Genomic DNA, 27,663 nt, shown 5'->3' on the forward strand with positions numbered 1-27,663 from the left:
TGGCTGAGATAAGTTTGACTCTCAGTCGTAGAAAGAGAAGAATTATGGCGTGTGCACTTTCTCAGATTCTGTTTTATTTATTCTGCTTGGATCTCAACATTTCCTGGAAAGACCGAATGCGTAATTGCTGTAGCTTTTAATCCTTATGGTGCTCTGAGCTGAATTAGGTTTTGAATGCAACCTTCTTTAAAGGTTTCCGCTTGCATTTTGTCTTCAAGGGAAAGCTCTAACGTTCGACAGAGCCATTTGGAAAAGTTAGAGCTTTCTCAAAAATAAAAATAAAAATAAAAATAAAAGACCCCCAGATTATGAGGGATCCTTGGAGTTCTCTGAGCTTGGTGGTTTTCTTGCAGGTGTTTCATGATCTGATTAGGTGACATCATCATTGCTACAAACCCGTTCCCTCCTGTTGGAATACATGTTAGAATGTAGTTGGTATTGCAACAACTACAGAATCATTCAGCCAGTAGATGGCAGTGTTTAGTTTGAATCTATGGTTAGAATCTATGGTTCTGTTTGTTCCCGTTTCCTGTAACAGTTAAAACAGTTGAGCAGTAAAGCACATGGTGATTGTACTTTTTGTTTGCTCTGCGGTGCTATATATAAACAGAATTTCTAACGCCTCGTAATACTGATGATATTACCTAGTTGGGTCATGAAACGTCTGCAAGAAAACCACCAAGCTCAGAGAGGTGGTGGTAACTACAAGTAGTCCTTGACTTACAACAGTTCATTTAACAATCGTTCAGAGTTACAACAGCATTGAAAAAAGCAACTTACGACAGTTTTTCATACTTATGACTGTTACAGGATCCCCAGAGTCAAATTTGTATGCTTGGCAACTCGTTCACATTTATGACGGTTGCATTGTCCCCGGGTCAACAGGGAAACCAGATTCCCTAAAATCAGCAACTATATAATATATTAGAATTGAGAGCCTGATTTAGAAGCGGTGGGAACAGAAATTTCTAATTTTTTTTTCTTTCATATATGTAACGTATGACATTGGGTTGCAAACAGATGTAGAAGCTTATAAATTTTGGACCTGTTTTGCAAGATCTATTTTGCAATAGATCAGTCGATGTTCAACTCGGGGGGATTACAGGTGTTTTGGGTTGTTGTTTGTTTTTTTAATTCACTTTTTAAAAACGTTCTTGTTCACTTTCATCCTCGTTATCGATTTTTTCTTCTAGATTTTGTATTTGAATCTCGTGAATGAAATAAAATGGAGATAAGCGAAGACATTTCCATTTTTTTAATATTCACGCCTGTTCTGAAAATATAAGAAAACGTCTGATATAAAATTGTGATGTTTTTATTATTATTAATGTTTAAGCAAGAATATGTGTTGGACTACATTATCACTCTATTTGGCAGCCGGTTGCGCACTTAATTAGATCGTTCTGTTAATAGCATCAGGTATGTTTTGCATTTAAGAACTGAGTGACCTACTTAACGTTCATTTCTGTATCTGCTGATTTCTAGGCATTTTATGTAGTAGACTTGTAGTAGTCTATATGGCATCAAATCAGGAATCTGGTATTATAGAGAGTCCTCCACTTACAACAGTTCATTTAGTGACCATTCAAAGTTACAACTGCACAGATCAAACCATTTGTCTGAAGTGGTGTAGGGTTTCCTGCCTGGGCAGGAGGTTGGACTAGAAGACCTCCAAGGTCCCTTCCAACTCTGTTATTCTATTCTAAGCAATTTACGGCTGTTTTTCACACTTACAAGTGGAGCGATTCGTTTAGCAACCATGGCAAGAAAGGTCGTACAACGGGGGAAAATTTCCCTGAACAAATGTCTTTGTTAAAATTTGGCCTCCCTTGAGGTCGTACATTGAGGACTAATTACGGTGACCCCCTGATTCTCATTCTGCGGTGGGTCATCCAAGAAAGTACTGGGTATAGCTTTACTTCTGTCCATTGTCCCAATTCATATTGAAACAGATCCAGATATCCACAATGTGCGACAGCAGCCAAAAAAAGCTAATATGATCCTGAGTTGTCTATACAGAGACGTAGAATCAAAATCACGTCAATGGTGGGTTGCTACCAGTTCACCCCGGTTTGGGCAAACCAGTAGTAGCGGTGACGGGAGGCTCCGCCCACCCTCCCGGACGTCATCAAATACGCTCTGCAAATACGTGGAAATTTTGCGTGAATGAACTGGTAGCAAAGGTAAGTGAAACCCATCATTGGATCACGTGAAGTATTAGTACCGCTTTATAAAATCCTAGTAAGGCCACAGCTGGAATACGGCAACCGAGTTTGGTCCCCGTACTACAAAAAGGATGTTGAGACTTTGGAAAAAGTTCAGAGAAGAGCAACTAAGATGATCAAAGGCCTGGAGACTAAAACATACGAAGAACGGTTCCAGGATTTGGGTATGTCTAGTTTAATGAAAAGAAGGAACAGGGGTGACATGATAGCAGTCTTCCGATATCTCAGGGGCTTCAACAAAGAAGAGGGGGTCAACCTATTCTCCAAAGCACCTGAGGGCAGGAGAAGAAAGAATGGGTGGAAACTAATCAAGGAGAGAAGCAACCTGGAATTAAGGAGAAACTTCCTAACCGTGAGGACAATTAATCAGTGGAACAACTTGCCTCCAGAAGTTGTAAATGCTCCAACATTAGAGGTTTTCAAGAAGAGACTGGACAGCTACAAGTTCTGAAATAGTATAGGTTCTCCTGTTTGAGGAGGGGGTTGGACTAGAACAGGGCTCCTCAACCTTTTGGACCTCAGGGACCACTAAATTCATAATTTTAAATCCCGGGCCACTAATATGATCTGCCTAATGAATGGCTGGATGGGCGTGGCTAGGTGGTCATGTGACTGGGCAGGGATGGCCAATCATGATGTCACTCACATCGAGGGGTGCCTTGCCAGCCTCTATTCACCCCTCCCAGCCACTCCTCACCTCCCCACCTGGGCTCCTTAGGGCCCCAAGTTGTTGGAGCTAAGCAGCCACCAATGAGAGAGTTGGCAAAGCAGCTCAGTTCAAATCAATCTGACCGAGAAGGAGGCTCAGCAGAAGCACCTCACTGAGGACTAGGAGCATAGGCTTTCCAAGCAGAGGGAAGACCTGCAGGAGTGCAAGGTCAGGTATCGGCGCCTGGAGGCTCAGCGGGCCGAGATGGTCAGCCAGTTCCAGGCCATGATGCAGCCCCACTGGAACAAGCTCTTCGCCACCAATGGTGCTTCCTTCCAGCCTTCACCCAAAGCCCCCCATCAGGAGGCTGAAGCAGAATTTCTTCCCCACTCCGACCCCCACAAGAAGACCCCGAAGGGGGAGACTCTCTGCAGCAACGCAAACGTTCATTGCATGTATTTAGCCCAGGGGCCGTAATTTGAGGACCGTAGTGATATAGTGCAATATAAAAACATGCAAATAATTTTTCTGCAGGCCACCAAAATTTTCTCGTGGACCAGGACCACCAGTTGGTGACCGCTGGACTAGAAGGCCTCCAAGTTCCCTTCCAGCTCTATTCCGATGGATAAAAAGCAGTGTCAGGATCTACATCTTAAAAACACATTTCCAAAGTAATTTTGGAGGTGAGCACCATAGAAGCAATCAAGTCATTAGCAGGAGGAGCAGCTATGGAGAAGGGTCGAAGAGTCAGAAGCTGCGATTGCGAACACAATTTTAACTTTGTTAAGCCTGGTAGATATCCTTAAAACCATTTTCAGCTTGAATTTGCAAGAGAACGTTAGGAGATTGTTAAGTCTCTTCAGGATCGCAAGTTTATAATTTTTGTTTTTGTGCAGTTTTGATCGCTTGGAAATGAAACTGTACATCTTCTTACCGGGGAGCGTGTAGAAAAAAACCCCTGCATTTCATATCTGAACTTTTCATCCCGAAAAAGTATAATATCTGCTTAAAAAAACACCCACCCCCCAAATCACATTAAAGGTAGTTCAAGCTCCATTTAATATATATATATATTTAAAGATACCGACTTAAAACATCACAGCTGTCTACACCTGGCAGTGATACCCTTGGCAATCTCTGATGCAGAACGTTGTGTTACTTTGTGCAGCTATTTTAGATGTGCGTACGATTAAACAATGTGATATGAGTAAGCTACCCACCCTTCCTGTAGTTGTTAAGAAAGATATTTCTTAAGTAGCCTGATCTCAGAGAAGTAAAACCAAGAGGGATAAAAAAAAAAAAGACTTTTTGCACGCATGCCTTTTAGCAGCTGTATTTTTTCGTTTTCTGCATAAATGTGTAACTTTGCCAGTTTATTATCAGGGTTTCCTTCGTCCATTTCTTTTCCCTTATATATATATTATTATACCTGGCTTGAAAAGTGTTCCCAGTTACACACGATTAAATAAATATAATATAATATAAATACATATAATATTTATATTAAAGATGGCTTTTATAGCTTCCCTTTTCTGTTCTAAAAAAGCTTTTTATCCTGGAATTGGAAATCAATTTAAATGCAGAGATGGATACGACAATTCGTTAAATCCAAACAGTTGTGTGTATTTTTTTCCCTCCCTCTCTGGCCTCCTGCTGTCTCGTTCCCTGAAAACCCTTCCTCCTGACCTACTTCCTTCCTCTCGGTTGTCATAATCCTTGAGTGGGAATTTAATGCTATTTTTTACAATGGGCTGAACATAGAAAGGCAACCTGGAGAGAAGAGAGGAGTAAAAGACACAACAGCAAATTGCCAGAAACACGGAATAATAATGGAAAACGCAACGCGGGATGCCGTCTCATCAGATGCATTACCTATAATAATACAGGTGGCCCTCGGCTGACGGCCACAACGGAGCCTAAAATGTACGTTGCTAAGCGAGGCAGTTGTAAAGTGAGTTTTGCCCCCTTTTACGACCTTTCTGGCCACTGTCGTTAAGCGAATCACTGCAGTTGTTAAGTCAGGAACACGGTTGTTAAGCGAATCTGGCTTTCCCCGTTGACTTGGCTTGTCTGAAGGTCGCAAAAGGGGATTGCGTGACCCGGGGAGAGGGTAACGGTCGTAAATAAGAACTGTCACAAATGTAAGTCAGTTGCCAATTGTCTGAATTTTGACCATGTGATCATGGAGCTGATACAGATGGTTAAGTGTGTAAAATGATCGTACGTCATTTTCTTCAGTGATGTTTGAATGTTGAATGTCCACTAAGCGAACTGTTGTAAGTCAAGGACTGTCTGTACACAATAGAAGAAAATGATTGTAGCTCAGGGTTGAACGGTGGGGAGTCCGGTGGGGAGTCCTCTCTGAGCATGGTGGTTTTCTTGCAGAGGTTTCATGACCTGATTGGGTGACATCATCAGTGTTAGTAGAACCCCATCCCTTTATAGCACTGATGATATTACCTAGTTGGGTAATGAAATGTCTGTAAGAAAAAAAAACCCCAAGCTCAGAGAGCCCTAATAACCGACCCTCCTTCCATTCCATCCCCTTCCTTCCTTCCTTTCTTCCTCCCTCCCTCATTCCTCTTTCTTTTACTTCCTTCCTTCCCCTCTCTCTCCCTCCTTTTTCTTTTCTTTTCCTCCCTCCCTCCCTCCTCCCTTTCCTTCCTTCCTTCCTCTCTCCCTCCCTCCTCTTTCTTTTCTTTCTTCCCTCCCTACTCTTTCTTTTCCTCCCTCCCTCCCTCTGTTCCATCCCCTTCCTTCCTTCCATTTCCTTCCTTTGTTCCTCCTTCCCTGTTCCCCTTCCTTCCTTCCTTTCTTCCTCTCTCCATCCCTCCTCTTTCTTTTCCTCCCTCCTTCCCTCCTCTTTCTTTTATTCCTTCCTCCCTCTCTCCCTCCCTCCTCCCTTTCCTTCCTTCCTTCTTTTCTTCCTCCCTCCCTCCCTCCTCTTTCTTTTCCTCCCTCCTTCCCTCCTCTTTCTTTTATTCCTTCCTCCCTCCCTCCCTCCTTACTTTCCTTCCTTCTTTTCTTCCTTCCTCCCTCCCTCCGTCCGTCCCTCCTCTTTCTTTTCCTCCCTCCCTTCCTCCCTTCTCTTTTCCTTCCTCTCTCCCTCCTTCCCTCGCAAAGGAGCCCACATATTATATATAGCGCGGATATATTAAATTAAACTACAATGGGCATAAACAGAGGTTACACCTTCTTGTTCGTTGAGGGTAATCAACTGTGGTAATGACTCCTTTGTCACATGCAAGGAAGAGTCTTATCTGCCCATATTGTGTGTCAGAGAAGATTACTCTGTGTTTGACCAAGTCAGATGACTGAATGAACATATATAGAATCCCAAGGGTGGAAGGAACCTCAGAGGTCTTCTAGTCCAACCCACTGCTCAAGGCAGGAGTCTCATATGAAGATTTCCCTTGTCAGCTGGACACCTGCTTAAGACATGGACAGGAGACCACCAGGAAATCCTTGGACTGAGAAGTTGAGAAACGTCTCAGAAGTTAGCTATGGCCAACTGTATCTTAGATTGCCGCAAAGAAGACTACAACTAAGAGAATATTTTTATGTTAGACGGTAATTTTCACCACTGTTGAGATGCTCTGGATTTTATGCAGTTGCCTTCAGGTAATAAAATGAGGACAGAAGCTCCTGGGATGTCTGAACTCGGCAGTAGAGTTGAGCGAACTGTCAACAATAATCAGCATCATTATTATCTGTAGCATGAATTCGAGTTGGGCTAAACTTAGGATGTCTTGCGGACAAAATTAATGCATGACTGAAACAGGATTTCTCTGGAACGGAAGGCAATGCACGAATCTACAATTTCAGTTTTGTGAAAAATTAAAGAGATATAAGGGGCTTCCTTGCCCAGTTTCCAGCCTGATATAAGTGCCAGATGGATAGTTCACCCAAAGACAACATTCTGTGCAAGGGAACCTTAAGGACGAAATCTGTAATAGACAACCTAAAATGAAGCATTATAATGAAGATTCTTTGGAGCCGAAAGGGGATTTTTATAGGCTTCTGTTGGGCAGCAGACTAGACAATGATGAGATTAAGAGCAGGCTTAATCGTGGCATCCAGGACAAATTTATATATATATATATTTACCCAATTTGATTAACTAGATTACATTACTCTGTCTTTTAAAACGGCACGGCTTAATCTAATTTTAAAAGAAACCGTTCTAACTCTCTACAATTTTCGTGGATGGGGAAAAGAAAATCACGGGGAAACCATTCATTCAGCCGATGCATGAATGTCCTTGGATGGAACTGTCATTCCAGCTGCAGAGAACATCTGCAAAACTCTATTCCCCCCGGCCCCACCCACCCAATTAGTGTGTAATTGCAACTTTGAACGGTCACTAAATGAATGGTTGTAAGTCGAGGATTACCTCTAGCCGAGAACGTCGAAGCCGATCGCTGATATGATATGCCACGGATGTTCGTGCCGACTCACCGGGAATTGAGGTCGCATCATTTATTTTAAATGCTGATTTGGTGCCTTGAAACGAATCCTTCTTCCTCTGCGGACTAAGAAAAGCCGGAAGGTGTGCACAGGTAGTCCTCGACTTACGACCACCATTGAGCCTGAAACTTACGTTGCTAAGCAGCAGTGAGTTTCACATTTTGTTACCACTGGTTCGCTGCGCGCGCGCCCTCACTTCATGCACGCGCCTTTCCCGTATGCGCCTGGCCTCAATGTGCCTAAATAGGACGGCATAGAGTCATGGCGCTGCAAATTCCACTACTGTTTCGCCCAAACTGGTCCGAACCGGCTGAATACCACCTCTGTTGCTAAGTGAGAAATTTGTTAAACAAGTTTTGCTCCGTCTTACGATTTTTCTTGCCACATTTCTTAAGCGAATCATTGTATTTGGTAAGTTAGTAACACGGTTGTTAAGTGAGTCCAGTTTCCCCATTGACTTTGCTCATCAGGAGGTCACAAAAGGGGATCATATGACCCCGGGGACACTGCAACTGACATAAGTACATGCCCGAATGTCTGAATTTTGATCACGTGACCACTGCAACGGTCGTAAGTGGGGAAAAACCGGTCATAAGTCACCTTTTTCATTGCCGTTGTAACTTTGAATGGTCACTAAATGAACTGTTGTAAGTTGGGGACTACATGAATTACATTTATTATTTTCCAGTAATGATGAACTATAGGTAGTCCTCCATTTACGACTATTCGTTTAGTGACCGTTGGAACTGAGAAAAGTGATTTAGGGCTGTTTCTCACAGTTACGACTTTTGAAGCCTCCCCATGGTCACGTGATCAAAATTCAGATGCTGGGCCCACTGACTCATATTTACGACGGTTGCCAGTGTCCCCGGGTTATGGGATCGACTTTGCGAATGACTGATGAACAAAGTCAAGAGGGAAACCAGATTGACTTAACGAGGGCAGTACTAACTTAACAAATACAATGATTCACTTAAGAAATGTGGCGAGAAGAGTCGTAAGATGGGGCAACACTCGCTTAAGAACTTTCTCAACTTAGCAACATAAGTTTTGGGCACAATTGCGGTCAACGGGAAAGCCAGCTTCACTTAACAATTGTGTTACTAATTTAAGAACTGCAATGATTGACTTAACAATTGGGGCAAGAAAAGTCGTAACGTGGGAAATTTGGGACTCATTTGTGTTCGTATGTTGAGGACTACCCATGTTTCCCCGAAAATAAGACCGGGTCTTATATTAATTTTTGCTCCAAAAGATGCATTAGGGCTTATTTTCCGGTTAGGTCTTATTTTGGGGGAAATACAGTACTAAACGCCTCTGATTGGTTGACAACCAGTTGGTTAACTGGGGCTTATTTTTGGGGTAGGGCTTATATTACGAGCATTCTGAAAAATCATGCTAGGGCTTATTTTCCAGATGGGTTTTATTTTGGAGGAAATACAGTAGTAAACACCTCTGTCTGGTTGACGATCTTAACTGGGGCTTATTTTGGGGTAGGGCTTATATTACGAGCATCTTGGAAAATCATGCTAGGGCTTATTTTCTGGTTAGGTCTTATTTTTGGGGAAATACAGTACCAAATGCATCCATCTGGCTGACAATCTTAACTGGGACTTATTTTTGGGGTAGGGCTTATATTGCGAGCATCCTGAAAAATCATGCTAGGGCTTATTTTTTGGTTGGGTTCTTATTTTGGAGGAAATACGGTATTAAACGCCTCTGGTTGATGATCTTAACTGGGGCTTATTTTTGGGGTCGGGCTTATATTACGAGCATCCTGAAAAGTCATGCTAGGGCTTATTTTCCGGTTGGGTCTTATTTTCGGGGAAACAAGGTACTTGTACAAAGGTGGGGTGGAAATTCAGGGTTTTAAGAGGTGGAATGGGGTGCAACTTTGAGATTACATTGTTTGCATCCTTATCATCCATGGAGAAACAACAGGTTTTTGTTTTGTTTTGTTTTTTTGCTCCCCAAAAGAGACAGCATTGTCTTCCCATTACAGATTTGTTTAGAAGATCTTCTGTGGTGTTTGAGGACGTTTTTGAAATTACGAGTTTCTCTGGAGAACAAACATCACCCTCGGCTTGTCAGCGCATAACATTTCACAGGCTCTTTGGCCTGAAGTATTTATTTTAGGCATTGTCTCGTAACGTCACGATCTCCTACGGTTGCAGGGGGCGTAAAACATCAACCAAAAAGGTAGCACCAACATGGCCGCTTGTTGCGATAGATGTTTGCCTTGGCATGACCCAAATGCTAATCCTGGTCAATGAAAGCTTTGTGAGCACACAACGAAATCCACAGTTACCATATTTTTCGGAGTACAAGACGCACTTTCCCCCCTCCCACAAAAGAGGCTGAAAATTTGTGTGCGTCTTATACTCCGAATGTAGCTTTTTCAAGCTTTTTCCCAGCCCTAACGAGGCGCTAACGAGGTGTTAGTGAGCGATCTTCCCAGCTTTTCCTGCTCCGCTGTGCTTTAATGAGGCGCTAGCGAGTGACGTGATCTCCATGCTTTGTTCCAACTCTCAGCTGTTCTTTAGAAGCTTTTTTGCAGCCCTAACTAGGCGCTAGCCGAGTGAAGCGATCTTCCTCCCCCCTGCTTTGCCTGCTTTTCTCATTGCTGCTTCCTCTCAGCTGTGCTATAGAAGCTGTTTTTTTTTTTATCCCCAAGCAGGGGATAAAAAAACAGCAAACTAATGTGCTGAAGCTGACCAGACTAAGGACGCTAGCCAGATAAATACCTAGTAGGCAGATTCCCCCCCCCCTATTTTCCTCCCCAAAAACTAAGCTCCGTCTTATACTCCAAAAAATACGGTACCTCTTTGATTCACAAATGTCCATTTGAATTTGTTTCAAAACATCTCAAAGTGCTTTATATCACTCCGTGATATAAAGAGATGCATATATATATATAAATTGGTTTGTCGTGAATGCGACTGCTTGAGGGCTCCTGGATTGGAGCTGAAAGGCGAAAGGGATGCAGTACGCTCCTTCCCACATGCTGGGATAGACCAGGTGCCTCGATAGGAAAACACTTAATCTCTCCCCTGGCTCAAGCTGATGAAGGGAGGAGAACTTGTGGCTCAGAGGTTAATACAACTGCCTAACATGCAGGCAGCCCAAGTTCGAATCCGAGTAAGGGTATGGCTAGCTGATGAGAGCTAAATAGCTTGAAATAGATCTATACTAGTCTTCCTTTATTTCTTTATCAGCGAATATAAATTTGATATATATGTGTGTGTGCGCCTGTGTTAAATTAAGTGGTATTAAATGGTAAAGGGTCTCCTGATTGAACAGGGGGTTGGACTAGAAGACCTCTGAGGTCCCTTCCAGCCAGGGGTGGTATTCACTCACTTTTCCTACTGGTTCGCAAATATGAGCGCACACGCATCCATGCATGCGCCTGGCCTTCCGCCCATGCGCTTTGCTGGTGCGCACACCTTCCACGTATGCGCTCGGCCTCACAAATGTGCCTAAATAGGATGACCTCAACATGCCTAAATAGGACGGCATAGAGTCATGGCACTGCAAATTCCACTACCGTTTCGCCCAAACTGGTCCGAACCGGCTGAATACCACCTCTGTTGCTAAGTTAAACAAGTTTTGCTCCGTCTTACGACTTTTCGTGCCACATTTCTTAAGCGAATCATTGTATTTGGTAAGTTAGTAACACGGTTGTTAAGTGAGTCCAGTTTCCCCATTGACTGTGCTCATCAAGAGGTCACAAAAGGGGATCACGTAACCCCGGGGACCCTGCAACCGACATAAGTACATAAGTACAGGCCCATCCATGATTTCCGCTACCAGTTCGGGCGAAGCGGCTGAATACCACCTCTGCTTCCAGCTCTATTCTGATTGAATAGCTTCCCTTCAGAAGTTGTGAGTCCTCCCTCACTGGAGGCTTCCAAAAAGAGACGGGGACAACATTTATCTGAAATGGTATTTAGATCAGGCCACCTTTCTGGACTGTGCCAGTGGGGAGTTGAACTCTGAACTTCCTCTCAAACCGCGATTGATGATGTAAGTCTTGTTAGTTTGAATGGCCTGGGAGGCTTGAGAGGGGAAATAAACAGTCCGGACAACTCCACAATGTTCCATTTCCGGTTTGACAAAATGTGCAAACTTTTTAATTCATTCTCAGAGTTTGCGTACTGTGCTCCTCGGTTCTTGATTCCTCTGTTGCCTGAGGTGCTCGTTAAAACCATCTGGAAATATTTTGAATATCAACCGTTGCTTTGCTGAGCTCGTGTTAGTTTCAGGTTTTGAAATGCCGGTGGCGTTTCTAAACTTCTGGTTTTGTTACAACACAGTCCCTTTTGCACAATTCTACATTTTAACCTTGCGCTCCTCGGGGATGGAGTGGGGGCAGGATTTATCTCTGGCTTCCGTTGTGGAACAGCTCATGGAGCTAGAAGGAGCTACTGGGGCTTGGATTTGAACCTTGTGCTTAGTGTAGGAATCCTAATTAAAGCTTCCCCAGAACATCTAGTGAAGAAGGGGGCACCACCTCTCTGGGACTCCGGTTCCACTCTTCTTGTCATGCTTGAAGAATCAAAAGCGTCTGATCAGAAGCTTGGCAACTGGCATGTACTTATGTCGGTTGCAGGCTTTAGCTGATTGTCTTTGGAGATTTTCAGTCCTCCAGGTAGTCCCAAAGGTGCTTCTCGGCTCGTCTGCCTTTTTCAGGAGGCAGCTGGACTTCCTTGGTTTTACTTTGAAGACGTTTTGCTTCTCATCCAAGAAGCTTCTTCAATTTTGACTGAATGGTGGGGAAAGGAAGGATTTATCTTCCTTGCAATCATCTGGTCACATTAGTGCTCTTTCAAGATCCTTCCATTGTCCACAGTTCAGCCAGAGCTGAAGAAGCTTCTTGGATGAGAAGTGAAATGTCTTCAAAGAAAAACAAAGAAAATCCAGTAGGCTCTTGATAAAGCACCTTTGGACAGTTAAGCTGATTTATTGCTTATATATCCTATTCATTTTATATCCTATACACAATAATCTAGTCAACTAACAGTCAGCATTAAATTGGTGATAGAGAAGAGTCAACAAAATTCAAGGAGGGTTGAATATAGAACTTTGTGGGAATGTAAGGGGCCCAGCATGATTCCTCTCTTGTCTCCACTCTCAGGCTCTCCTTCTCCTTCTCCTTCTCCTTCTCCTACAGTTCTTCCATTAGAAGGTGTTTCTGTAGGAACATCCATCCATCCATTCTTCCATCCATCCATCCTCCATCCATCCATCCATCCATCCATCCATCCTCTATCTATCTATCTATCTATCTATCTATCTATCTATCTATCTATCTATCTAATCTATCCATCCATCCATCCATCCACCCACCCACCCATCCATTCTTCCTTCCTTCCTTCCTTCCTTCCTTCCTTCCATCCATCCATCTATCCATTCTTCCTTCCTTCCTTCCATCCATCCATCCATAGTTCCTTCCTTCCTTCCATCCATCTATTCTTCCTTCCATCCATCCATCCATCCATCCATCTATCCTCTATCTATCTATCTATCTATCTATCTATCTATCTATCCATCCATCCATCCATCCATCCATCCATCCAAGTTCTTCAGAGCTGGCTTTTCTTAGGATTGCATACCTTCCTCTGAAGGTGACACATTAACCTGGTACTAATAATGGACTAGCACCGATGTTACCTAGTTTGGGAAATGAAACATCTCCAAGCAACCAAGCTCAGAGAGCACCATGGACCCCTCATATTAACTTGGAAAAAGAAGCACTTGCTTTAAAGAGTTTCTGGAGTTATATTTGAACCTCTGCACACCCCAAGCCACTTTTTTGGGAAGTGAACAAAAACAAGACCCTATTTGGCTATGAAGCTTAAGGTGCAAGAAATTCTTCTCAGGTTATTCTCCAAATTATGGGGAAAAATTCCGTGTTGCAAACACTTCCTAGTTGCTTCCGACCCACATTAAAGCATTAAAAGTTTTTTTAAACTAACTATGCCAATTGTAGGAGACTTAGTGAGTAGTTTCTCTCCTGAACCCAATTTTAAATTGCCTGTTTAGCACCTGAAATCACGGATTGGGTGCAGGCTGAATTATTTTCACCGAGACTGAAATAATTTAAAAAACACGAACAGCCGTGAATTTCAAACACAACAAATATTTCACCGAGCTGAACAAAATTGTGACTTTGGTTTTTTTTTTTTCCCCCTTTATGAAATGACTTGATCTCATTCTGGGCCCGTCTGAAAAATTACGCAATTCTGCTTTTATTTGAACTTGCATTGTTATGTTCTAAAATAAACTCTTCGAGAAATAGTTTGGTTTCTATTCTAGGAAGCAAATGTTACCACCGGCATTAAAGAGGCTTTCTCCGTGCAGATCTATCAACCTTTCGAAACGATGCACTGCATTAAAAAAAATTGGTTCCATTTCTTGTGCTCGTGACTTTTGTTTCTTGAATTTAATGTTGCAACGAAAAGCATCTGATCTGTAAAAATGAAAACCAGATGAGTAATAAGCTAAACTACGTAATGGGTCTTTCAGAGAATATATAGTATAATGACATTCTTGCAGTAGCTTTTAAGAAATCTGATAAAAGTGCTGTTGATTTATTCTATTGTGGTTTTCCTCCCCTTACTTTCACTTAGAGGCATCTGTAGCTGTCCCCAAAAAAAGTAATTTCTGTTTTTGCGTCAACTGTCTATCCTTGTTTAATGTTGTTGCGTTCGCAGTTCAGATCAGAAAGGGACAGGGCTTTGATTGAAAGGTGATGGATGTCATCTGACTGTTGTCACACCTGTTGTGGCTTTTTGTGATGCTTGGAAGAAACAGTTGGCAAGCCAAGAGTTTGTTTGTGTCTATTGTGTTCTGGACAAGTGGACATTGTTCCTTGGTGCTCTTTTGAGTTTGGTTCTTTTTTTGTTTGCAGATGTTTCATTACCAGACCAAGTAGCGTCATCAGTGCTAAATACCAATACCAATTGGTCAGTAGCTTGCATCACAATCAATAAGGAGCCTTGGTAGTACAGTGGTTTAATGCACCCTGTTATTAACACAGCTGCCTGCAATTTCTGCAGGTTCAAATCTCACCAGGCTCAAGGTTGACTCAGCCTTCCATCCTTTCTAAGGTAGGTTAAATGAGGACTCAGTTTGTGGGGGCAATAAGATGACTTTGTATAAATATACAAAAGGATGAAGGCTATTGCTTAGCGCATTGTAAGCCGCCCTGAGTCTCCGGAGAAGGGCGGCACATAAATCAAATTAAAAAAAATAAATAAATAAAATTCACCGTGGTTGGCTGGATGATTCAATCAGCTTTTCTTCACCTGATTTTAGTGGAAAGCTTAGATAAATAAGGAAAACAATTACATTTACTTGTTACTAAACAAAGATCACTAATGTTAAAGGTAAAGGTTCCCCTCGCACATATGTGCTAGTCGTTCCCGACTCTAGGGGGCGGTGCTCATCTCCGTTTCAAACCTGAAGAGCCAGCGCTGTCCAAAGATGTCTCCGCGGTCATGTGGCCGGCATGACTCAACGCCAAAGGCGCACGGAACGCTGTTACCTTCCTACCAAAGGTGGTCCCTGTTTTTCTACTTGCATTTTTTTTTGCGTGCTTTCCAACTGCTAGATTGGCAGAAGCTGGGACACATAATGGGAGCTCACCCAATTATGCTGCACTAGGGATTCGAACCACTGAACTGCCGACGTTTTGATCGACAAGCTCAGCGTCTTAGCCACTGAGCCACCGCGTGACTAACATTAAGTCAACTTTATTAAAAGAACTCACTGGTGGGTTTGTGCTTCTCTTAGATTGCAGTCGAATGTTCTCGAAACTAACAGAACCGTTGAATGACCTACATGATCATTATCCTTGCCAATCTCTCGTAGTTTATTATGGAACTTGTCACGAGAGATTTCAGTTTGATTTTTTTTTAAAAAAAAAGTAGATAGCAACAAAGAAGTGGAGAAAACTTTCAGGGGTAAATGCCCTTGGTGCTATCTGAGTTTGGTGGTTTTTTTTTTTTAATTGAAAAGTTTTATAGGAAATACAAACATTTTCTCCCCCCCACCCTTCCCCCCTCAACCCCTCCCACCTCCCTTCCCCTCTTTCCCCCCTCCCCCCCTCTCTAGACTTCCCAGAACAAGCACAGGGTATAGCATTCACAAACATAAAGCTAAAATATGCTAACAAATTATTGCATTCATATTCTCCCTAAATCTTTAACTCCTTATAACTCAAAAAGCTATAAACATGAACTACTTAAAAATATTTCATTCATAAGCTATATGAATCTTCTTATTCGGATACTTTTTTTGTATATAGTCGATCCATCTTCTCCATTCCGATATGTATCTTTCATTTGAATGGTCTTTAAGGTATGATGAAATTTTTGCCATCTCTGCCAAATGCACAACTTTTAATGTCCATTCCTCAATGGTGGGTGGATTTTCCTTCTTCCAATACTGTGCCACCAGTAACCTGGCAGCTGTTATTAAATTCAAAACCAACTTAGTCTCTATTACAGTACAATCCGTGACTATTCCCAACAAAAAAAACTGTGGTGTAAGGTGGGTTTGTTTTTTTGAAGACGTTTCAAACTTGGTAACATCATCAGTACTAGATATCGATGATGTTACTGTACCTAGATGGATAATGAAATGTTTGCATAAAGGCAACCTTGCTCAGAGAGCACCGGGCATGCCACAGTTCTCCTTCTCCTTCCCCCTCTCCTTCTCCTTCATTCCACAAACCCCACTCTCTTCTAGTACTGATGACGTTAGCTAGCTGGGTAATGAAATGTCTGCATGAAAACACCCAAGCTCAGAGAGCATCATGGACCCCTCCCTCCTCCTGCTGTTCTCTTTCTCCAACTGCTTCTTTATTCCACAAATCCCACTCTCTTCTAGTACTGATGAGGTTAGCTAGTTGGATAATGAAAGGTCTGCATGGAAACAACCAAGCTCAGAGATCACCAAGGAACCCAGAGTTCTCCTCCTCCTCCCTCGCATTCTCCTTCTCCTTCTCCTGCTCCTTCATTCAACAAATCTCACTCCTTCCTAGTACTGATGATGTTACCTAGATAAGACCCCTCATTTCAAACCCGAGCTCCAGATATTCTCTTCTATTGGTACACCGTCCCTTGAATAATACACAGTCCTTGGGTGCCAGTAAGATTGAAATACGATGCCTGGGATCATATTTAAGCTTATTTTTATTCCTGCATGCCTAGCGTCGCTCTGAATTCGGTCCCTAATTTGACAACACCAGGGTAGATTAATATGTAGAAAAAACACAGAAGGAGAATACCATAGCAGTGGTTATTTATTACTTAATGAAAAGGCAGCAGCTCAAAACTCTAGGAGAAGGAAAACATTTTGCAAGCTCTTGTCCGGATGCCAAGAAAGGGCTAAGGCTGAAGAGAAACAAATAGCTAATTAACCCAAAAGACTCGGTCTTGCTCTTCAGAGTTAGCAATCTGATGTTTTGTTTTATGGATTAAACTTAATTTGAAACGCTTCATTTAAACTCCGGGAAAAAGAATTATTATTTTTTTAAAAAAATAGTTTAGATTGGATGTGTATGTCTTACATCACTGGAAAGAAAACACTCCTACAAATATCCATATTTGGATATTTTTCTGGAACTTTGGGGGTTTTGTTTTTGCAAAGGCTGAAAGTGAACATTTGAAACTTGGTCCTTCTGTGAAAGTTTTAACATTGGCAGGGAAAAAAAAAACCCTCTGTTGTTTATCAGTTAAAGTTCTCACCCGGAATTTGTCCCGCATTTCCAGGGAAACACAATTTTATAAAACAGTTCCTCTTTCCTTAATTCTTTTTTTGTTTTACGGAGTTTGCGACTCTGTGCATGAGTAAAAATGGATAACATGACACAATTCCAGGTGAAAATAACACAGGACTGCATTTTCTTTAGTGGTTAGTTGGTTACATGTGTTTACATGGGCAAAACAACCCAAAATGGGAAGTGGGTGTAACTTGTAAGTAACTTCAACTTTGTTTATTAATCAGTACTGCCATCTTGTGGGAATCGGCTGCACTTCTATTCTTTGACAAACAGATGATGCTCAGGGTCGAAAAACATCTTGTACCAATGCAATTCTCCTCCTCCTCCTCCTTCTCTCTTCTCTTTCCCTTTCTTCTCTTCTTCTTCTCCTTCTTTCTCCTTCCTCCTCCTCCCTCCCTCCCTTCCTTCCTCCCTTCCTCCACCTCCTCCTCTTCCCCTTCCTTCCTTCCTCCTCCCTCCCTCCCATCCACCCTTCCTCCCTTCCTCCCTTCCTCCCTCCCTCCTCCTCCTCTTCTCCTTCCTTCCTTCCCCATCTCTTTCCTTCCTTCCTTCATCCTTCCTTCCTTCCTTCCTCCTCTTCCTTCCTTCCTCCTCCCTCCCTCCCTTCCTCCCTCCCTCCTCCTCCTCTTCCCCTTCCTTCCTTCCCCATCTCTTTCCTTCCTTCTTTACTCCTTCCTTCCTTCCTTCCTCTCTCTCTCTCATCCTCCCTTCCTACCTCCCTACCTTCCTCCTCTTCCTTCCTTCCTTCCTCCTCCCACCAATTCTTTCCTTCCTCCCTTCCTCCTCCTCCTCCTCTTCCCCTTCCTTCCTTCCTCAACTCTTTCCTTCCTTCCTCCTTCCTTCCTCCTTCCTTCCTTCATTTCCTATCTCTTTCCTTCCTCCCTCCCTCCCTCCCATCCACCCTCCCTCCCTTCCTTACTACCTTCCTATCTTCTTCCTCGTCTTCCCCTTCCTTCCTTCCTTCCTTCCTTCCTTCCTTCCTTCCTTCCTTCCTTCCTCCCCCTTCCTCCATCACATCCCATCCCCCCTCCCTTCCTTTTTCCCTTCCTTCTCCCTCTCCCCCCTTCTCTCTCCCCTCTCCGCCTTCCTGTTTCCCTATGCAACTTTTATTCTCTTTTTATTAAAAAAAATATTTTAAAAAATTGATCTTTCATTTGGGATTTGATAGGGCAACATAAATGCACACCCTCCCCTCTCCCATTCCAGCAAACCGAAACCCACACAAGACTAATAAAACAGCAGAAAAACCAAAGCTGAATTAAAAATAGTTCAAATTGCTAGATTGCTATAACAGCTATAATTAAATACATTATTAAGCCATCGCTTCAGAATATCATCTGCGAAGAACAGAGGAGACAGAAAATAATTATATGGTATATATAACCATTTTGGCACATGTAGAATTCTAATATATTCTTCTCTTTTTCTTTTTAAGACCAGTATAAGGGAAGGTCTGCTCTTGAAGCAAACCAGTTCTTTTCAAAGATGGAAAAGACGTTACTTTAAGCTGCGGGGCCGAACTCTTTACTATGCCAAGAACTCCAAGGTAAAAATTTATTATTCGCTTATTAAGGAACATGCTTTGCCTAATATAATAGTTGTATTTTTGAGGCTTTTAAAAATATCTTGCTATGGAAGATGAGCGATAAAATAAGATTCGCTGCTGTGTTTTTTCCCCCTTTTGAAACTATTCTATTTCCTTCTACTTACAGCCTAACTTTCTAAGGCACATTTGGCTTTTGATTTTGCAAGGAGATTATTCGATAGCCTAGCTATGAATGAACGCAGATTGGACTTACATTGTTTGCGTTCATTTCAAATGGATCATGGGTTAAAACTGGCATGATTCAGTATTGAATCAAAACTGAATACAGTATTCCACGCTTGCAATCCTGCATCCAGTTTTGGTCACCACGATGAAAAAAAGATGTGGAAACTCTAGAAAGAGGACAGAGAAGATCAACAAAGAGGATTAGAGGACTGGAGGCTAAAACAGATGAAGAACGGTTGCAGGAACTGGGTCTGTCTAGTTTAATAAAAAAAAAAGGACTAGGGGAGACATGATAGCAGTCTTCCAGTATCTCAGGGGGTGCCCCAAAGAAGAGGGAGTCAAGCTATTCTCCAAAGCCCCTGAAGGCAGGACAAGAAGCAAAACTTAATCAAGGAGAGAAGCAACCTAGAACTAAGGAGAAATTTCCTGACAGTTAGAACAATTAATCAGTGGAACAACTTGCCTCCAGAATGCACCAACACTGGAAGTTTTTAAGAAGAGGTTGGATAACCATTTTTCTGAAGTGGTTGTAGGGTTTCCTGCCTAAGCAGGGGGTTGGACTAGAAGACCTCCAAGGTCCCTTCCAACTCTGTTATTCTATTCTATTCTATTCTATTCTATTCTATTCTATTCTATTCTATTCTATTCTATTCTATTCTATTCTATTCTATTCTATTCTATTCCTATTCCTATTCCTATTCCTATTCCATTCCATTCCATTCCCTTCCATTATTCTATTCTATTCTATTCTATTCTATTCTATTCTATTCTATTCTATTCTATTCTATTCTACTCTACTCTACTCTACTCTACTCTACTCTACTCTACTCTACTCTACTCTACTCTACTCTATTCTATGATCTAAAAGGGATCTAGAAGCGGTGAGTATACTGGGAAGATCACTGGGGTTTTATTTTTCCCAAAAAGATTTTGCTTTGCCAAGAATCAGGGCAGCAATGTAGGATCTGGATGGCAAACTAATTCTTCCCAATTCCTGCTAAAAATGAATATAAGGGAAAAAAGGAAGGGACCATTTCTAATCCTCTAAATATTATCTTTATAATACCTGGTGCTCTAGAGAGATCCTGACAGCTTATTAAGGATAAATCCATCTGCAGAGGAAACAATGTCTATATTCATATTTCATCCAATATTTGGGGGGCAAAATTCTTATCGCTCATAGTTTTTAATCATGCTGGTGGTATATGAAAAGCGTGAAGTCACGGGGGAGTGTGCTGCATATCACAACATATTTATTCATAAGTATAGATTTTGAATAATACGGAGTGGTGCGGTGGCCTAAGGGTGAAGCTCTCGCCTCACAATCAGGAGGCTGTGAGTTTGATCCTAGGTAGAGGCAGATATTTCTCTCTCTGGGCACAATGAGAATGTATCTGCTGAACAAAACTCCTCATTGGCGACAGGAAGGGCATCCGGCCAGTAAAACACTCTGCTAGCTCCATTCAGTTGCCCAGGCTCCACCCCGCAAGGGATTATGGGGTCGTTAAATGAAGAAGAGGATGATGATAGGTTTTGAATAATATGTAAGGATAACGAGGTGGAGAGGCAGAGTTTAGACATCTTTAACTTCCTTTCTTTTTTTCCTTTTAGAAAAGAGCTTTGCGTTTGACATAATTCAGGCTAACAGTTTCTAGATTTCTTAACGGGTTCAGCCTATATTAGGTTTAGGCGCTGTGAGATATATTTTTTTCTTTCATTAAAAAAAAAAGCACGAGAACATGAACAAGAGGAGCTCAGCTGGGATTGACTTGTACCTCCCTTTTTTCTTTCCACAGTCCTTAATATTCGATGAGGTTGACCTGTCGGATGCCAGCGTGGCTGAATCGAGCACCAAAAATGTCAACAACAGCTTCACGGTAGGTGACCTGTGTATTGGCAGCTCCGAAGAGGCCACTGAAAGCTTTGAAAGTTTGATTTTTGCTTTGAGAACAGGGAGGAGAAATAAAAAAAAGTCAATTTATTGGTTCGATTTATTTTATTGGTTCGATTTATATGCCGCCCTTCTCCGGAGACTCAGGGCAGCTTACAATGTGTTAAGCAATAGCCTTCATACTTTTGTATATACCTGCTTAGTAGGGCTTTCAGTGTTCTTTTTTATACAAAGTCAGCTTATTGCCCCCACAATCCGGGTCTTCATTTTACTTACCTCGGAAGGATGGAAGGCTGAGTCAACCTTGAGCCTGGTGAGATTTGAACTCGCAGTAATTGCAGGCAGCTGGTGCTATTTAATAGCACTTTAGTCTGCTGCGCCACCAAGGCTCTTTGAATAATATATTCAAATATATTGAATAATATATTGTATCTTATTTTATCTTATTTTATCACTCAATACAAATATTAAACAGAAGAATAGATTGGAGCAAAAATTTCTTCAGAAAGTCTCAGAAACATGGAAGTTTAGGCACACCCAAGTCTCTTTGGGTTGATATACGATACAGGGAGTCCTCGACTTACGACGGTTCATTTAGTGACCATTTGAAGTTACAACGCCACTGGAAAAAACGTGACTTAGGATCATTTTTCACACTTGCCTGGACATGTGATCCAAATTCAAATGGTTGGCAACTGGCATGGACTTACGACAGTTGCAGAGTCCCAGGGTCACATGATCCCTTTTCGCGGCCATCTGACAAGCGAAGTCAACGGGGGAAGTTGATTCACTTAACAACCGTGTGACTAACTTAACAAATACAACGAGTCACTTAACCACCAGGGCAAGAAAAGTTGTCCAGCGGAGCCAACTTACTTCCCAAATGTTTCCCTTAGCGACATAAACGTTGGGCTCCATGGTGGTCGTAACTCGAGGACTACTCATAATTACATTAATCCTTTATTGCAGCCAATGCATAATTTGAAGTGGTTTGTTATGATGGGGGGTCCTTGACCTGTGACCATAACAGAGCCCAAAATTTCCCTTTCTAAGCGAGACAGTTGTTAAGTGAATTTTGCCCCATTTTACGACCCTTCTTGCCACCATTGTTCAGTGAATCGCTGCGGTTGTTAAGTGAGCAACATGGTTGTGAAGCGAATCCAGCGTCCCCATTGACTTTGCTTGTCAGGAGGTCGCAAAAGGAGGATTTTGATCTCGTGTGACCCTGCGGATGCTACGACAGTTGTAAGGGTGAAAAACAGTCCCAAGTCCCTATTTTAATGTGCCATCGTAACTTTGGATGGTCACTAAATGAACTGTTATAAGTCGAGGATTACCCGTAATATCCCACAGGTATTAAAAAATGACCTCTCTGCTTACAGCCAATGAAATTCCATTTGCATTGCTGTTGCTTTAGCTTGAGTGTTGCGGTGGCCTAGAGACAGATATTTCTCTCTCTCGGCACAAGGAGAATATATCCGTTGAACAAAACTCCGCACTGGCGACGGGAAGGGCAACTGGCCAGTAAAACACTCTGCTAGCTCCATTCAGTTGCCCAGACTCCACCCCGCAAGGGATTATGGGGGTCATTAAAAGATGATGATGATGACGTTGCTTTAGCTTGTTGTCCATAGGCACACCTCCATTCCTATCCATGGTATAATTGCATTTTCCAGAGTTCAACTTTGGAGGGAGTCCGTAAATCAGTTCTTGACTAGTAGTAGGAAGGTATGTAAAGAAACCAGAGGAAGTAGACAGTTGCTAATCCTCTAAGAGCATACTTATCTTCATGCCTTAGGACCTTTCTTTCGGGATTTGATGCAAACTGTTGGTTGCAGAAGGAAAAAGCAGAACAGAAGGAGATTTTGAAAAGCTTCCTTTAAAAAAAAGAGAGAGGGGGGGAAACAAAGACAGAGTTGCAAATGAGGCGGCTAGATAGATAAGGGGAACTACTACGATCCCAAAAGAATCTCTCCTAGTTATTCTTTATCCTGAGATATTTCAGTTTGATTTTTTTAAAAAAGCAGCCAACAAGGGTAGAAAACCTTCAGGGCTGAACTCCTGGATGGTCTCTGAGGTTGGTGGGATTTTTTTTTTTTTTTTGAAGATGTTTCATGGTGCAAATTAGGTAACATCATCACTGGTGTTACTGATGCACTGATGATGTTCCCTAGTTGGGTAATGAAACGTCTGCAAGAAAACAAGCAAGCTCAGAGGACACCAAGGATCCCACAGCCCTCCCCCTCCCCTCCCCCTCCCCCTCCCCCCTCCCCCTCCTCCTCCTCTCTGCATACCACACTCCCTTCTGACACTGATGATATTCCCTAGTTGGGTAATGAAATGTCTGCAAGAAAACAAGCAAGCTCAGAGGACACCAAGGATCCCACAGCCCTCCCCCTCCCCTCCCCCTCCTTCTTCCCCCTCCCCCTCCTCCTCCTCTCTGCATACCACACTCCCTTCTAGCATTGATAATGTTCCCTAGTTGGGTAATGAAACTTAGATGGCTCAGTGGCTAAAACATCGAGCTTGTCGATCAGAAAGGTCGGCGGTTTGAATCCCTACCTGCCTGAGCCGGGGGTTGGACTAGATGACCTCCAAGGTCCCTCCCAACTCTATTACTGTCTGCCAGAAACCACCAAGCTCAGACCCTTCGTTTCAACCCTGAGCTGCAAATCTTCTCTTCTATCGGTACTTTCAGGGTTATCCACAAGGCCTGGGTAAAACAAGTCCAGACGATGGTTGCAACAGAGTGGACAAAGCCACACCTGTCTTTTACCTGGGGGTGTTTCTTGGAGAGCTTTGTTTTGTCCCACGTAAGTCGGCCTGCCATGCAAAAAAGGCCAAGGACAATGAAACAACGTCGTTCAGGTCTCTGCGTACAATCCTTTGTGATGCGAAGGTCTCTTTGGCTTGTTTTTCTTGCCTCCTGGGAGCAATTAAATTAGGGATGGGGGCTTTCCTGCAGCCAGGTGAGCTTCTCTGAAGGTGACCTCCCATTTGGAGTTGAAAAAGGAACCGATCTGCAGCCATTCAGGTGTTCGGTTGGAAAGAAAAACCCCTTTGTCTCTCGACCGCGCCCGCTCCTTATCGCTGAAATCTTCGGTTAAATATTGGATTTGTAGCCCTTTTTTCCTCCTTCGACATCAATGGAACAGGGCTGTTTCACCTGGCCCAGGAAGGTACAGCCATTCTGTTCTTAGCTTGATCAGATAAGGCGTAAAATCACCGGGCTGCTCTTTTACGAAGGAAGTCCTGTTTCCATTGACGAACCTTCTGGCTTCTGTTGCTTTTACCCTTTTGGATTTGTTTTGCTCCGAAAAAAAAAGGGCTTTGTTCTTTTGTTCTGGGGACATGGGAAAAATGAGAAGAAGGACCAGGCGGGGGGACATAAGAGCATCTTCCAGAATTCGGGGGACTGCCGTAAAGAAGAGGGGGGGGGGTGTTCAACTTAGTTTCCAAAGCAGGACAAGAAGCAACGGATGGAAACTCATCAAGGAGAAAAGCAACCGAGAACTAAAGAGAAACTTCCTAACAGTGAGGACAATTGACCAGTGGAACTACCTGCCACCAGAAGTTGCGCGTGCTCCAACACTGTAGGTTTTTAAGAAGAGACTGAACTGTCTGAACTGGTAGAGGGTTTCCTGCCTAAGCAGGCGGTTTGACTAGAAGACCTCCAAGGTCCCTTGTGCTCTGTACAAAAGTAAGAATTCACTTTCAAAGAATAAAATCGTTCTATGGAACACTCTGCATAAAACTCTGCGCTTTCTTTCCCTTAAGATTTTGGGGATATAATTTTCAAATAGCATAAGAATAAAAGTCACTCTCATGGAGAAATAGCATCTCCAGTCCAGTCTTTTCTTAAAAGCCTCCAGTGATGTTGCATCCACAACTTCTGGTGGCAAGTTGTTCCACTGGTTAATTGTTCTCACTGTCAGGAAATTTCTCCTTAGTTCTAAGTTGCTTCTCTCCTTGATGAGTTTCCACCTATTGCTTCTTGTCCTGCCCTTAGGTGCGTTGGAGAATAGTTTAACTCCCTCTTCTTTGTGGCAACCCCTGAGATATTGGAAGATGGTATCATGTCTCTCCTAGTCCTTCTTTTCATAAAACTAGACATACCCAAATCCTGCAACTGTTCTTTGTATGTTTTAGTCTCCGGGCCTTTGATCATCTTAGTTGCTCTTCTCTGCACTTTTTCCAAAGTCTCAACATCTTTTTTATACTGTGGTGACCAACACTGGATGAAGGATTCCAAGTGTGGCCTTACCAAGGCCTTAGAAAGTGGAGCTAACTCTTCACGTAATCGTGATTCTATCCTTCTGTTAATGCAGCCTGCGTTGGCTTTTTTTTTTTGCCAATTTGTCCCCAGAGCGAAGCATCCCTATCGGTGCTAAATCTGCTCATTACGATAATCAACATCTAGTCAACATTTCCATGTTTCTCTGAAGGTGCAAATCGTACCCATCCACAAAACCCCTTTCTTAAAACGACAGTCAATAGCACAATCTTTCCCAGAAGTGCCTCTGTGGGCCGTAGACAATGCACAGAGGTGTTACGTGGGTCTGTTAAGCCCAGGTCCCCTGTGGAACATTTTTATCTGATTGTTGGACGGAGATCCCGAGATGAATATCTCAAGGTGGCATACCGAGTGCTCCCTCCTCCCGTTTTCCCCCCGTAACAACAATGCTGTAAATTAAGTAGGGCGGAGAGAGAGACACACACAGAGAGAGAGAAGGAGAGGGAGAGAGACTGAGAGAGACACAGAGAGAAAGAGAGAGGGGGGAGAGAGAGAGAGACTGAGAGAGAGGCAGATACACACACACACACAGACTGAGAGAGAAAGAGAGAAAGAGAGAGGGAGACAGAGAGAGACAGAGAGAAAGAAAGGGAGAGAGAGAGTGATTGAGAGACAGAGAGACAGAGAGAGAGAGAGGGAGAGGGAGAGAGACTGAGAGAGACACAGAGAGACACAGAGAGTGAGGGAGAGGGAGAAAGAGAGAGATTGAGAGAGACACACAGAGACACACACAGAGAGAGGGAGAGAGACTGAAAGAGAGGCAGACACACACACACACACACACAGAGAGAAAGAGAGAGGGAGGGAGACAGAGAGAGACACAGAGAGAAAGAGAGGGAGGGAGAGAGAGATTGAGAGAGAGACAGACACACATACACACAGACTGAGAGAGAGAGAAAGAGAGGGAGCAGGGAGACAGACACAGGCAGAGACACAGAGAGAAAGAAAAAGGAGGGAGAGAGAGAGATTGAGAGAGAGACAGAGAGACACACAGACACACACTACAGAGAGACAGAGAGAGAGACACAGAGAGGGAGGGAGACACAGAGAGACACAGAGAGAAAGAAAGGGAGGGAGAGAGAGAGAGAGAGAGACAGACACACACACACACACACACACACACACAGAGAGAGAGAGAGAGAGAGAGGGGTGTGTGTGTGTGTGTGTGTGTGTGTGTGTGTGTGTGTGTGTGTAGGTGAACCTGAGGTCACTTTATGAGTTCCTCTGGAGCCAGATGGCTTCATTTCTTCAACGTCCTTGTTTCCAGAAGTCCTAGCTCAAGTCCTCCTTCTGATCTTCTTCCTAATACTTGGGTGGGTGAAGAAGGAACCTAAGCAAAGGTGAGTGGAAGAGGTCCATTATCTTTCCCTCTGGTTTTCTCTCTTTCATTCTTTCTTTCGGTTGGTTAACTGGGAATCCGGTCTGGTTGACATCACAGTTCAACTTCCAGTACCTTCCCAGTAAAGGTAGTCCTCGACGTACGACCACAATTGAGCCCCAAAGTTTCTGTTGTTAAAGGAGAACATTTGTGACGTGAGTTTTGCCCCATGGTATGACTTTTCTCGCCATGGTTCTTCAGTGAATCCCTGCCGTCGTGAAGCTAGTGACAGTATAGAATTAGCTAAGGTTTCGTGTAACCAGAGATTGCCGTGCTCACCAAAAACGCAGCACAACCTGACAGACGGGGAAAGCTGTCCATTATCCAAGTTGATTGACATTCCCATTCAGATGGGTCACCCTACCAGTCCTAAATTCAAATATAATTTCTCTGATCTGAAATTCTTCAGGGTTATTAAAACGAAGACAAAACAATTTAGTGTATAACTGACTTCTGGGAAACAGCAGGTTTAAGAACATGAAGCAACGTATTTTTCCATCCTGGTTAGATTCGTTGCTTGCTATATCTTTTTACCTTTCTGGAAACCACATTTTGGAAAGCTTAAATGATGCCATAATCTATTTATATCAGTAGAACACAATTCCAGAATCTGAATTTCCATGTAAAGATCCACTAGAACAGGGTCTAATTTGATAATCCTGGTTTAGCCCCTTACAGACCTCTTAGGAATGTGGTGAGGTTGACAGTAGACAGTCTAAGGTTAAAGTTTTGGGGATTTGGGGAAGAAACCACAGAGTCAGATAGTGCATTCCAGGCGTTGATAACTCTGTTACTGAAGTCATATTTTCTGCAATTGAGTTTGGAGCAGTTTACCTTGAGTTTGTATCTATTGTGTGCTCGTGTATTGTTGTGGTTGAAGTATTCATTGACAGGTAGATTGTGGCAGATAATTTTATGTACTATGCTTAGGTCAGACTGAAGTCGGCGTAGTTCTAAGTTGTCTAAGCCCAAAATTTGGAGTCTGGTGGCATAAGGTATTTTATTGCGGTTAGAGGAATGGAGGACTCTTCTCGTGAAATATCTCTGGACTCACTCGATTGTATTAATGTCCGATATGCAGTGTGGGTTCCAGACAGATGAGCTGTATTCAAGAATTGGTCTAGCAAATGTTTTGTATGCTCTAGTTAGCGGTACAATATTATCAGAGAAGAAGCTACGCAAGATTAGGTTTACAACTTTT

General features: G+C 42.9%; 1 protein-coding gene across 5 annotated transcripts in view; it reads left to right on the forward strand.

Moving 5' to 3' along the window:
• DGKH (diacylglycerol kinase eta) overlaps positions 1 to 27,663 on the forward strand; it is a 99,540-nt gene that overhangs the window by 19,734 nt on the left and 52,143 nt on the right. For 3 of the 5 annotated variants that reach the window (XM_087895572.1, XM_087895573.1, XM_087895571.1), the window contains exons 2-3: positions 18,564 to 18,674; positions 20,696 to 20,776. In XM_087895572.1, the coding sequence (XP_087751698.1) occupies positions 18,564 to 18,674; positions 20,696 to 20,776 (192 nt within the window). Of the gene's footprint in view, positions 1 to 18,563; positions 18,675 to 20,695; positions 20,777 to 25,514; positions 26,425 to 27,663 lie in introns of those variants that run through there. The other 2 variants (XM_060686508.2, XM_060686509.2) reach the window with 2 other exon arrangements.

Source organism: Pantherophis guttatus, chromosome 5 (genome assembly GCF_059756535.1).
Source record: "Pantherophis guttatus breed Tessera chromosome 5, ASM5975653v1, whole genome shotgun sequence".
NCBI classification, from domain to species: domain Eukaryota; kingdom Metazoa; phylum Chordata; class Lepidosauria; order Squamata; family Colubridae; genus Pantherophis; species Pantherophis guttatus.